Source organism: Staurois parvus, unplaced genomic scaffold, assembly GCF_062004578.1.
Source record: "Staurois parvus isolate SC_StPar_1 unplaced genomic scaffold, SC_StPar_1.0 ptg000249l, whole genome shotgun sequence".
In the NCBI taxonomy this organism is placed as follows: domain Eukaryota; kingdom Metazoa; phylum Chordata; class Amphibia; order Anura; family Ranidae; genus Staurois; species Staurois parvus.
Window position 1 is genome coordinate 1,304,544 of NW_028318045.1, and position 14,003 is coordinate 1,318,546.

General features: G+C 43.9%; 1 protein-coding gene across 1 annotated transcript in view; it reads right to left on the bottom strand.

The window, feature by feature from the left end:
- Positions 1–14,003, bottom strand: part of LARGE1 (LARGE xylosyl- and glucuronyltransferase 1) — a 580,120-nt gene that overhangs the window by 241,587 nt on the left and 324,530 nt on the right. Inside the window, exon 5 of the mRNA XM_089680649.1 lies at positions 6,715–6,797. Coding sequence (XP_089536775.1) covers positions 6,715–6,797 — 83 coding nt within the window. The remainder of the gene's footprint in view (positions 1–6,714; positions 6,798–14,003) is intronic.

Below are 14,003 nucleotides of genomic sequence, written 5' to 3' on the forward strand. Positions count from 1 at the left end.
GGTTGAATAATTTTGGCCACAACTGTATAAGCTTGGAGGTCAGCTTTAATAAAGTCATATGGTGAAGGTCACCATACCACAGTGGCCAAAAAGATAAACCAGCCTCTGACCGAGAAGCAACGAACCCGCCAGCTGTATCAATATCTCTAAAACCAAATGAAATATTGTGTAGTAAATAGTGCCACAATGGGGGAGATCATAAGCCTCTATATCCAGTGTGCCTCTGGGCAGTTAAAAACAAGGCACAATAGAGAGATAAGGCATCTGTTCGTTTCCCCAAATACAATCTAAATTAAACATCTTTCAAAATATAATAAAAAAGGTATTACATTTGCAAAGATGTTTACTTTTATACAAAATGGTACATTTTTTTCACCCCCAATCCTGTCTGCTTTATGATCACTGATATGGTAATAAACAAAAAAAAATGACATAAAAATGTTAAGCTTATCTGCCATTGTAAATATAAATTAAACATCATTCAATGGCAGGATCTGCAGAGCCGAGCACGTCTCCTCATGGAATCACCGGAACATATCGGATACGAAGAGGCGGCTGACAAAAAAAATGCATGCCTCCCGCATGGTACACACGCATTAAAAGGATTACAATAAAGAATACCATTTAAAGCCAACAAAGAAATTGCATCTGAGTAGATGACTTTCTTTTTATTAACTTGAATGTTTTCCTCTTCCTGCGAGTCTGTGATTACCATACCGAATCCCCCTCCCTGCTGACTTCATCTCTTTTCTCTCTGCCATCATCTCTGACAGCCAGCAATCTTTGCATGCACAATGTATTCTATAGGCATACAGGCTTGCCATTATAAATATACGCGAGTTTCACAGATTTCACACTATTGGGGGTTAAACCTGAACTTCAGCCTTCCTGTTGGTCTTGCACAATTGTACAGGCTCCTCTCCTGTAATGAAATTGAATACCCTGATTTCACCGCATACTGTGAGCTTCTCACAATGTGAATTAGAAGCTGCATAAAGTCAGAGCCTGTTTGACTGGCTGGAGGAGGTCTAGCGTCATCTACCTGTTTCCTCTCCTGCCTGACTGCCCCTGGCACACCTGTTTCATTCATTGGATTTCAGTTCTTCCAAAAAAGGAGGCTCAGCATCACATGTGGGCATTACCAAGGCAAGTCTACATGCAAATACAGTTTGCCTAAGAATGACCAATGCTTAGGAATGAAATCCACCCATCAACCCATTTTGCCAAACCAGCTGCTGACAAGACCTGTGCATGTAACCACACTAAAGGAAATACAGTACCATTATTATTATATTATTTCAGGAACTTATATAGCGCTTTCAATTTACACATCGCTTTACATATATATTGTACATTCACATCAGTCCCTAACCCTCAAGGGGTGTACAATCTAAGGTCCCTAACTTACATTCATACATACACATATTAGGGCCAATTTAGACAGGATCCAATTAACCTACCAGCATGTCTTTGATGTAGGAGGAAACTGGAGTACCTGGAGGAAACTCATGCAGGCACAGGGAGAACATGTAAACTCCAGGCAGGTGGTGCCATGCTTGGGATCCATTAAAGTGGAAGTTCAGTTAAAAGCTAACTAAGGCTAAACCTACTCTCACCCCGATTTTAATGCTATTCTACTAACCCTGTAAAGAAAAGATCTGTATACTTACCTATTCTGAAGCCACTGTGGTCCGGTCTCCAGCAGTGGCTTCAGTGCAGAGGCGAGATTGCCGACAATGGCTGGAAATGCCTGGGAGAAGACGTCACACATAGGCTTTCTATGGGACATCTGATGTCGACTGCCCCTCCCTCCTCTACACAGAAAGTGCCGCTGACAGTTGATCCTGGGACTGGAGTGGCTTTAGAATAGGTAAGTATACAGATCTATTCTTTACAGGGTTAGATAGGATGGTCTTAGAATGAGGGTGAGAGTGGGTTTAGCCTTAGTTAGGCATTGCCTGAACTTCCACTTTCAGGCCACATGCATGCGCATTCACACGATTGGCGTTAATGCATTCTATTGGCCAGAATGTTATCCTGGCCATTAGAATAGATTAATACGCAAATGCACATAAATGCTCCTAGCATTAATGCACGTCTATGCGCTTTAAGACACTTTTGAGTGTTTTTTTATACTCAAAAACTCCACTCTGAGCTTTAGTGGGGGGGGATGTTCTGTCTCTAAATAAAGCAGAGAAGGTTGCAGTCTACCAAGAACTACCTGTCGCTAGTACAGAGGTACTCAGTGACGGGAGAGCTTTACAAGGATTCCACCCACCAGGAAAAAAAAGCTGCATGTATTATGGAATCGAAGGTCTTTCTATCCACTTCCATACTGGGATAATGTACTTATCATTAGCTCAGAGAAGAAATGTCACACTGATTTTTAATTAAAAAAGAAAAACTCTCATAGATATGTAGGGATGGCACCAGTCTCGGATTTACCTGGACAGTCTGGATTTTGAATCATGTGTCTGGGTTTCAGTAAGGCTGAAACCCAGACACATTGTTCATACAGGACTGTGGCTCCCCAAGTAACTGAGATACCCATACACAAATCTGTTGCCATTGGGGAGCTAGAGGCAGCTGTCTGGGGATGGGTTCTGCATCACTGGGAGGGTTGGCGATGAGCTGGTGGATTAATGTACTGAGGGAAAGACTGACTTTGGGAGAGGGGATCATACTGGGGACATGATAACCTGGGGGTGGGGTGAGGGGTGGGGGGTATTTTACTGGAGTCAGATTGACTAGAGAAGAGGATCGTACTGGGGACAGGCTGACCTTGGGGGAAGGGGGGGGGGGATTTTACTGGGGGCAGATAATCACACACAAATCTGTTGTTGTTTGGGAGCTGCTGGTGACTATCTGGGGGCAGGTTCTGCATCACTCAGGGGCCCGGGAGGAAGGAACTCTATTATGCATGATGCTGAGGTTCTGTAGAGAGAGGGGAGTTGTGCAGTCTGTGATTGAGTACCCGGGGGGGGGGGGAATGTACTGGGGGACAGACTGACCTAGTTTTTCTGTCCCCCAGTAAATTAAACCACCTGTGGGGAATACTACTGAGGGACAGACTGACTTTACGTGAGGGGGGATTGCACTGGGGACAGGCGGTGGTGGTGACATGGTGGTGGTGGGGGGGGTTACTCGGGTCAGACTGACCTGGGGGTGGGGATTTTACTGAAATCACACTGACCTGGGGTGGAGGGATTGTACTGGGGACAGGCTGACCTTGGGGGAATTGTACTGGGGACAGACTGACCTGGGGGGATTGTATTGGGGGACAGACTAACCTGGGGGGATTGTATTGGGCAACAGACTGACCTGGGAGGGATTTTATTGGGGGACAGACTGAACAGGTGGGTTAATGTACTAAGGGACAGACTGACTTGAGGGGATTGATTTTGCTGGGCACAGACCGACCTGTGAGGACTGTATTGGGATAAATATCGACCTAGGGGGATTGTACAGAGGGACAGTCTGAGCGGATTATACTGGGGGACAAACTTACCTGGAGGGAATTGTACTGGGGGACAGACTGACCTGAGGGGGATTGTATTGGGGACAGACTTACCTGGGGGGTTGTACGGGGGACAGACTGACCTGGGAAGGTTGTACTGGGGGACTGACTAACCTGGGGGGGATTGTACTGGGGGACAGACTGACCTTGGGAAGTTATATTGGGGACAGACTAAACTGGGGGGTTATACGTGGGACAGACTGACCTTGGGGAATTGTACAGGGAGATAGACTGACCTGGAGGGATTGTACTGTGAGACAGACTGACCCGGGGGAGAGGGGATTGTACTGGGGGACAGACTGACCTGGGGGGGATTGTATTGGGGACAGACTAACCTGGGGGGGTTGTACGGGGGATAGACTGACCTGGGACGGTTGTACTGGGGGACAGACTGACCTGGGGGAGGGGAATGTACTGGGGGACAGACTGACCTGGGGGGGGGGATTGTATTGCTGACAGACTAACCTGGGGGTTGTACGGGGGACAGACTGACCTGGGAGGGTTGTACTGGGGGACCGACTGACCTTGGAGGATTGTACAGGGAGATAGACTGACCTGGAGGGATTGTACTGTGGGACAGACTGAGGGGATTGTGCAGGGGGACAAACTGACCTGGGAGGGATTGCACTGGGGGACAGACTGACCTGGGGGAACTGTATTGGGAACAGACTGCCCTGGGGGGGTAGTACTGGGGGAAAGACTAACCTGGGAAGGTTGTACTGGGGGATAAACTGAGCTGGTGGGATAATGTACTGAGGGACAGACTGATTTTGGGCGGCTTGGGATTGTACTGGGGGCAGGCTGACCTGGGAGGAGAAATTATAGTGGGGACTGGATGTGAATTGCAGTCGGTGTTCGTCCAGCTCTGGTCCCGGATGGTGTTGGTGTGGATGAGGACAGAGGATGATGGACACAGAGTGGACTGCTATTTCAAGTACCAGAGGAAGAGCCCGCGTCTGGCTGGTCGAGCCTGATGTGGATAAGATGTATGGTGATCGGTTAGGCTGTGTGCTGGGGCTCGGGATCTGTAGCTGGGATCCACTAGGATCGGTTCTGAGATTAGGGGACTGTCAGGTGTAGGGACCACCCCGCTGAACCAGCCCAGATACCCCGATGTACCTGCTGTTCCAGGCCAGTGATGAAGGGGAAGGAGCCTCGTGGTGTGGGTCAGGATGGAGCAGAGGGGCCCCAGGAGGCTGAGAAGGAGCGTGAACAGCAGAACAGCATCCCCCAGTTTCAGCTTCACAACTAGCAGGCTTCCAATCCCGAGAACAAGCCTGCGGAGAACCGAGTGATCTCCGTGACAGTCACTGATCAAGACCCAGGGGAGGCAAGCCGGATGGAATACTTCATGGAGGCTTTGCCACTTCATGTGTATGGGCTGTCCCCCCTGGCTGCACTCTAGGAGGCAGTGCGCCCTAGGCAGCTGTCTAATTCGCCTAGTTGTAGCACCAGCTAGAGGAGACTGTAGGCCCTAGGCAAAACTTAGACATGAGGCCTCACTCATGCCCATACTGGAAAAAATAATTCAAGAGATAAAAATTAAGAATACATTGCACTGTACAGTGTACATTGAACTGATGGCAATTTACCCAAGGCCAGTCGTGAAGGATTCCAGCATGTGATTGGATCATATCACACCAGGATATGCACTGCAACACAAGCATGCTCTGTATAGTGATCATCACTTACTAGACAGCTCTCCATTATACCTGCATTTCACATTACCAAACAAAGGCCACAGATTCATCATCTATTTTCCTAAACCTATGCCCTATACCTGCTGTGGGGTTATGCATTCCCTGCTTCCTCACACTGGCAAACTAGAACTTCCACGCTGAGCCCGGTAGGGGAGAGGGAGCAGTGTCAGGGAACAAAAGACAGGTGTTATAAAAATCAGAATCCCCAAGCAAATACATAGTTCCTAACATTTAAAAAAAAAGTTCCAGGGACTTTTTTTTTGCTATGAATTCAACAAGCCATTGACTCCTGGGGGTATGTGCATGAAAAGAGTGCGGAGAGTATGACAGTGGGTATGTACAGTAGAGGAGTATGTCACAGGGGCCAGGGAGATGTGTCCAGGTGGTATGAAAGTACATGGTGTGAATGAGCCCATCTGAAGGAGGCCTTTGTGGTGACAGGTCCACTTTAGGGCAGAAAGTGCTTGATTTGACTCTCATATACTCCAGTTATATCGTGGACATACAATATAGATTGTTTTGAGACTACATACCAGTATGGTCACCTGATGAGATTTTGGGGGCCTCTGCAGCCCCTGATACACCAAAGGGTTGTGCATATTATTTAGTGCTAGATGTACTACAGGAGAATGTCAGAGACTGCAGACATACTACATCAGGAGTCTTCCTTTACATTAGGAGTCCACCTTTACATTAGGAGCTCTCTAGTTAGAATCACGAGTGCCCTTATTAAGTCAGAGTCTCTGTTTACATCAGGAGCCCCCCCTTACATCAGGAGTCACCCTCTTTACATCAGGAGCCCCCCTTACATCAGGAGTCACCCTCTTTACATCAGGAGCCCCCTTTACATAAAGAGTCCCTCTTTCACATCACAGTCTTCCTTTACATTAGGAGTCCCCCTTTACATTAGGAGTGCTCTTGTTAGCATCAGGAGTCCCCTTATTAAATCAGAGTCGCCGTTTACATCAGGAGCCTCCCTTACATCAGGAGTCACCCTCTTCACACCAGGAGCCCCCCTTACATCAGGAGTCACCCCCTTCACACCAGGAGCCCTCTTTACATAAAGAGTCCCTCTTTCACATCACAGTCTCTCTTTACATTAGTGGTCTTAGTTTACTTCAGTACCCCTTACATCTTCACCTCAGAGTTCCCTCTTCACATCAGAAGTGGCTCTTTACATCAGGAGTCCCTCTTCCTCAGTAGTCCCCCTTTGCATAAGGAGCCCCCCCCCCCCCTGAGATCAGCAGCTTATAATAAAATTGTTCAAAATTGTTCACCAACATGAAGTCTAAGGCCTCGTTCATAATAAGAAATAATGTGTCTTATCAGTAAGAGTAACAATGCCCCAGGGGCCACATAAAGGCAAGCAAAGGGCTGCATTCGGCCCCCGGGCTGCAGTTTGGAGACCACTGGTATAGGACAACCTTACTTCATAAGGCGCTATTGATCCTTCTTGCACCTTTCCCATCCAACAAACAGACCAAGCATAAGCCTTACCTGTGAAATAAGACAGACTTCACCAGGGTGACAACATCTCGACTGGCATTGTAGCCAGCGCACACAATTGCAACGTGGATTGTCTGCAAAGAAACAAAAGAAATGGTGTTATATTGAATGAACAATACCAGAAAATCCTCTGCAGCGAAGGTAAAAGTTGCAGAAAAAACTATCTAAGGCTTTCATTTTATTTTTCTAAAACCTATACTGAGAAACAGTCCACACTCTCCTGCACCTACCTATTGAACATCTTTATTGGCCAGTAGGACAGCATGAGATGAGGGACAGGCCACAACAGCTTTCAATGCTGCCTGGAAGGGAAAGCATTGGGATTCAGATCTAAAGGTATCTCTTTAGTGCTAGTATGGACAGGTGTAGCCAAAAGTAGAAATTCAAGTATCTACATATTCTTATCAATGATTGCAGTAGAACAAAAATACAACATACTTTACTTTTTTTCAGCTAGTGTTACACAATGCATGGTAATGCATGTCAGCACAACGTAATGCACATCAAAACGTGGGAAAAACAGCAGGCCAGCACAAGTTTTGCCCCTCTGCCATGTTGTAGACCCTTTGCATGTTCTAGTAAATGAGGAGCATGTTAAAACAAACCACATTGCAGCATGCCAATACACATCCATTTATCTGCATTCAACGCACACGTTGTGGCATGAATGGAACCTAAAAATGAATTTCTCTATGTTGGTTGGAGCTACAGAAGTCAGTGAGGAAATATTAAAGCTCACTAATTACTTATAAAGAACATGGAACTACTTGAGTGTTCATAGCCAACCCACAGATTTACCTTACAATGGAACACCAGAAAATCTTTTTTTGCCAACTTAGATTGATCCAGCTTGGCATGTAATTAGGAACGTATTCATCAATATCTTATGTTGGGGATGCTGATAACTATAGCCGTGATCTTCTGGGTCCTACTTTAGCATGTTCCCCTCTGCACAGTCAACCCATGAGGTAGCTAGGCTAAGCACAGCTAATACTGAGTGAGCTAAATGCCAGTCTGAAGAGCAGCGTGTATAGCAAGCATTTACAAAGCACTTACAAAGCTTTCAACAAGCTTCCAGTGCCTTTTTTAAAGCCCTTCAGTTCTCGCCAACAGAGCTGAACGCAGCTCAAAATAGACATGCTGGCTATAGCTAAAGCAAGCCGTTAGCAGGCTTTCAGCAAACTTCAGTATCAATGGAAGGTGAGAATGACGGCACAAAAAGGCTGCCTAGAACAACAAAAAATTGTACACCAAATGTGGGGTTGATTTTCTAAAGGCAAATAGACTGTGCACTTTGCAATCTGCGAGCTGCTCCATTGCTTGATAAATGTGGTAAAGCTTCACTTTGCAAAGAATACCCAATCACGTGCAAGGAAAATAAAAACAACAGCATTTTTGCTTGTACATGATTGGCTGATTAAAATCAGCAAAGCTTTTGCTCATTTACTAAACTCTGGAGGAACTGCTCTTGCAGAGTGCAACTGCACTTTGCAAAGTGCACAGCCCATTTGCCTTTAGTAAATCAACCCCTAAATGTATTTCCTGGTAGAGCTGGATACAAGTACTGTCACTTGCAGGTTTCAAAGGGGCATGCAACTTGAATTATGGGTAACAATCAAAAAAAACACAAGGATTTTGCAAGACACAAATATTCACGTAATTAATTAAATTAATTACAAACAAGGAAAGTTTTTTCCAGGACGCAGGCAGCCACCCACTGCAGCACAAGTAATAGATTTCCAGATAATTACATGGCTAAAATCCACTACCCTATTTGTCTCTAGTCTTACTCTTGCCCGATAAGCCCTTGGCATTTTCTTGATCCATTAAGGGACAGTCTGCATTGAAGGTGTTCCATAAGCCAACCAAGAAAGTCAGTAACAGGCAATGGTGATCCTGCCATCCCCACATTTCCTACTGCCTAACAGCTGAGGATGCAGCCCACCAAAGAAAAGAAATATGGCCTTACAGCAGCCTGTGATGGATTGGAGTGACATAAGTGTACCGTCCACCATTCTTCCTATGCTGGATGATCTATCCATTGCCTTCTACAACACATTAAAGTTTATGCATAGCAAAACTATTTTTTATTACTTTTGGATAGAATGTATAAGTGTTAGAAACCCTTGTCGGGTTTTTAATGCTCAATAATTCTTCAATTGATGAGGAGCTCAGGATTGATTGGTGTATATTTATAAGACTATGAATTTATTGGAATTGGCAGGCAGCTCAATTTGTCCTAGGTCTTCTAGGACTTTAAAATTGCAAAGGAAAATCCAAGGCGTTTCAGGGTTTGTAGAAATCCCCCTTCTTCAGGGCTGTAAACATAAGACATAGATATAATCAATGTATCAGTAATATCAATAAATAATTTACAAAACTAATCAATTGATTATATTATATTTCTTTGGCAATTTGTGCTCTTTTGTTAGTTCCTATCAGTGGCTGTGGAAAAGTGATGACTCTTGTACCCTTCAAGGTGTCCCTCCTTACTAATCTCAAATGTAAGCAACTATGCATGATCAGCTAGTGCCGAGTGGCAGCATGTTGCCAGAACTGTGGTTTTGTCTGAAGTGATTTCCACACAACAGTAGAACTTTAGTCCAAAACCACCATGCTGAGGAGAGAGATGCAGTGCAGGATTGTGTGATCAGGAAGGAAAAACCACTGGCCACCAATGAAAGGGGTGTGGGGATTAATTATCACTACTCATGACAACCAAAGAAAAAAGGGAGGGGGGGGTAATTATCATTGCCACTGACCACCAACAAAAGAAGGGGGTTAAAAACACTGCCACTGGTCACTAAGGAAAGGGAGGGCTTTAATAATACTTTCCCTGACCACTTATTTTGGATTTTAATATTGCTCCCACTGACAACAATGTTGGGGGTTATTATTACTGCCAGCAACAAGGCTTATTTTACTGTTTCTTCAGTGTACCCGCAGGTCCTATTTTGTCTAAAATATATCATTGAAAATAGGGAAAGGTGTCCCATTACCAGCCATACGCTGTGAAGTAACCCCGTTTTTGGCCATACCCACTTTTTTGACCACACCCACTTTACTATCAAAAAGTGTGGCTATTATTTTCTGTAAGAGGCAGGGGTGTATAATGAGGCTGCCCATGGGGCGAACACGAACTGTTTACTAATAAAAGCACTGAGTATTGCACGCTCCTTGGATGGAGGTAGCCCTGCATACAAGGATTGGATTGGCCTGTTTTGGTGGGCTAAGGATCCTCGCATGGCTATCACATGCTTAGGTCCTGTCTGTATGATGCAGCCCCAGTGGGACTTCCCACTATGGTCATCTTTTGTTGCAATGCTAGTCAGCAGTGGTAATCAACCAACATAATGCTGCACGAACAAAGTTAATTTTATATATTTGGTTACTGTTAGTTTAATGTCAATAGATGGTGTAGTTATTTATGTCATGGGTTACCATTAAAAAAACACTGTGGCCATTTAAGCCAGTAGACTATTCTTCTGTGTGTGTTTATTTAACATGTATTACTATTATTGGTGTTTTGGCTCCCTTGTCTTGTGTCCCATGTGTCCCTTTTGGACACCAGCCACCAGGACAGAAAGGGAGGAGAAATCTCCCAAAGCGGATATAGATTAAAACACTCTATTGAAAATTGGTTTGATTGCCCACGGTCCCTGTTTGGGCGATTTCCTAACTTCCTGCCTTTGTGACCAAGAGAAGGAATAAGCAGATGTTCCTCTAATGGAGGGATACATATCAAGAAAAATCAAATTTTAGAACGTCAATCGGGTTCTTACATCTAGAAATGTAGAAATTCAACAGGACTCCGAAACATTGTTTACACCTCTTTATTGTAAAGGCATCATGTCACAAGAACAAAGCCAATGTTTCAGGGGCCTTGCATGGTTGTCAACCTGTGGCGCACTCGTGTTAATTTGGCCATTGGGCTGAATATCAGGTCTGCCAGCTGTAGGAGTGGGCACAGCAGGCCGACAACACTGCTGCTTAATTGCAAGGCAGCAAATTACAGGAAGTGCTGTAACTGGGAGGATGTCCAGACAATAAACGTAGCAGATTTCCCAATAATATTTGCTTGATAAAACTGTATAAGGTGAGACATGAAGCCAATCACACTGAAATATAAATGCTGGACTTCCGTACCCTTTAACCCTATATGTACGACTGTCTTAGGGCACCCAAAACACTGCACATATGCAAAAAGGATGTCCACTTAATGACTGTTCCTGATCAGTGACGGGGCTGACGGGGGGGGGGGGGGGTTTGACTTTTTTTCCTACTGTGACTGCAAATCATGAACGGAATGACATTTGAGTTTCAGATAATTCCATTTCACTAAATGATGGCCTGAACTCCCTCCAGAGGCACAGCTGCAGCTAATCAGCCATGGAAACAGACAAAAATAAAATAAAGCTGTTTTTTTGCCAGGGATTGCCTGAAGGTTCACAATCTCGGTGTGACGAAAGATGTCTGTTTTCCGGGAACCTCAGATCTAATTTGGGCAGCATAATTGTGTTTGGAAGACCCACTTCTCCTTCATAGCATGCAAATATTAACAGTTTCGGCCTCACAACGGACTACAATTACTTCATTGATCAAGTGTTTGTTTCTGCTTGGGGCACAAGCTCTTTGTCGCCTTAGAAACTGATGGGGAAAATTGGCCGCTATAGGTCAGGCATGAACAAAAGGGTGTATGTTGAGCAAACATGAAGGGGGATCTCATGGCATCCATATTGATGTAACGGTGGTGGGATGAGGAACATTGCCACCCATTCCAGTGAACCTTTAAAAGTCTAATCCAGCAGGCCAAGAAAATGATACATCAATGTACTGCTGAGAGAGGCTCTAGAGTTTATTCTGGCATTCATTTTACACCTAGTAGTCTTCTCATTTTTTCCCTTTGGTTGCTAGCATCTTAAAACTCTGTACCACCCACTACCAGCTAGTTGATGCATATTTAACCATGACAGAAATGTTGTACAATTTATATCATCATCCAATCACTTAAACCTAGTTTACCTTATCATAAATCTTAAACCTAAGCTTTAGTCTCAACCTAACCTGACACCAACCCTTAACCTTACACTAACTTCTAAACCTAAACCTTAAATTCGAACTCTTAAACCAAACCCTTATTCTCACCCTAACTCCTAAATCTAATCCTTAATCCCAACAGAGCGCCTAAACCTAACCCTTACTCCAACCTAACTCCTAAACCTAACCCTTACTCCAACCTAACTCCTAAACCTAACCCTTAACCTCAGCCTAACTCCTTAACCTAAACATTAATCCCAACTTAACTAAAATGTAATCCCAACCTATCTCCAAAACCCAATTCTTCACCTAAACCTAACGTCTAACTCTAACCCTTAACCCCAATCTAACTCCTAAACCTAATTCTTAACCCTTTGACGCCGACGTAACACAAATATGCGGCCACACAGAACTGGGCTTTTTTCCGTGGGGCCACATATTTGCGTACTTGTCTTTGTGCTGGGAGCACACTGCATAGCGCGCTCCCAGCACAAAGACCACGGTGTCACTGAGAGCACCGGGACTCCCGATTCACATGATCGCTGTGATTGGCTATCACAGTGATCAGTCACTGTACAGCCCGGCCCCCTTGTTTTTTTCTCTCTCTATGAATGGAGGAGAGAGATACATTGTATCTCTCTAACTCCTGGCATAGAGGTAAAACAATTTTGTAAATAAAATAATAATAAATAAATATTAAAAAATAAAAGAAGAAATAAAGAAAAAATACCTAGATCACAATTTGATCTAGTTCAATGCCAGGATTAGTGTTTGGGTCAAGGTCAGGGTCAAAGCTCAGGATTTATAAGAAAAATTTGGTATCAGTGTCAGTTAGTGTCAGTGTCAGTGTGTTTTAGGTAATAGACAAAAACTAAATGTGCACTATTGTTTCTGGCCTGTACTATGGGTACAAACAAGGAATAACATACACATATAAGGTATCGCTGCGATCGTCAAGATTTGGAAAATTGATTTTGGGTTGTTCTTTGGTGGTAGGTTATGGTAGTAACAAGAACCACAGAGCTAAATTTAAAAAAAAATGATTTTTTTATTACTATATTGGGACAGTTTTCCTTTGATAATATAAAAAAATCAGGAGATATCCTTTACCATTTACCACCAAATGAAAGCCCAATATGTCCTGAAAAAAAACAAGGTATAATTCACCTGGATGTACAAAGTAGTTGTGATGATATGTACAGTTTTACTAACACATGTCAACATTGCAAAATTGTGCTTAGGCATTTAGATTTGTTTTACCCTTAGGTGTGAAGGGGTTAACTACCACCTAACTCCTAAACCTAACCCTTAACCTCATCCTAACTCAATAACCTAACCAGTAACCCTAACGTAACTCCTAAACCTAAGATGTAAATCCCAATTCTTAAACTAAACCTAATATCTAACTGTAACCCCCTAACCCCAACCTAACTACTTAACCAACCCTTTGCCTTAAAACAACTCTAAAGTCCTAACGAACAACTGGAGACAACTAGAGGCAAAATCAATGCTTTTCAAAAACAAAAAACTTTTGCACTGAGTTTTTACTATTCATTGTTGTATTACCTCTCACAAGGCAAAGGCAAAGTATTGGGAGTCTTTAATCCTGTAATATCTACACTGTCAGTCAGCATGATATACTGGAGGGGGTGGGCACAGACACATGATTGGTGAGGGTGGTCGGCTCTGCCATTCTTCTGTATCTTCATCACACACAGTATCTTTGTACTTTCTCTGCGAGGAAAGTGCAGCCACCTCTGGAAAGAAGTCTTCTTTGTCGGTGAAAGTCATTCTTTATCAGCGTTAATTGAGGCGAGGTGGAGGCGCTCCGCAGCTGTTTGGAGGCCCACTGGAGACCGTTTTGTTCAAACTATTTTAATTGAGGTATAATACAATTATGGCGTTAAGCCGTTATTACGGGAAAATTGCATTCCGGTAGAGGAGGAGATGCGTTTTGCATCCACCATAATGGGCTAAGCTAAAAGAAAATGAGAATCACGCCATTTACATAACGATTATGGGAGGAAATAAAAGGGAAAAAAGGGAAAAGCTGGAGGTATTATAAATGAAAGAGGGCTGAGAGTGTGCGTGACTCCTCTTACTGCTGCTAAACGTGAGATACAATTAACCTCCTCCATACAGGAAGGATGCCTGCCTAAAAAAGGTTGAGTAAATTAAATACATTTCATATAAAAACACTTTCAGGAGATAGACAAGGATGGGCAGAGACATGTGTTTTGCTG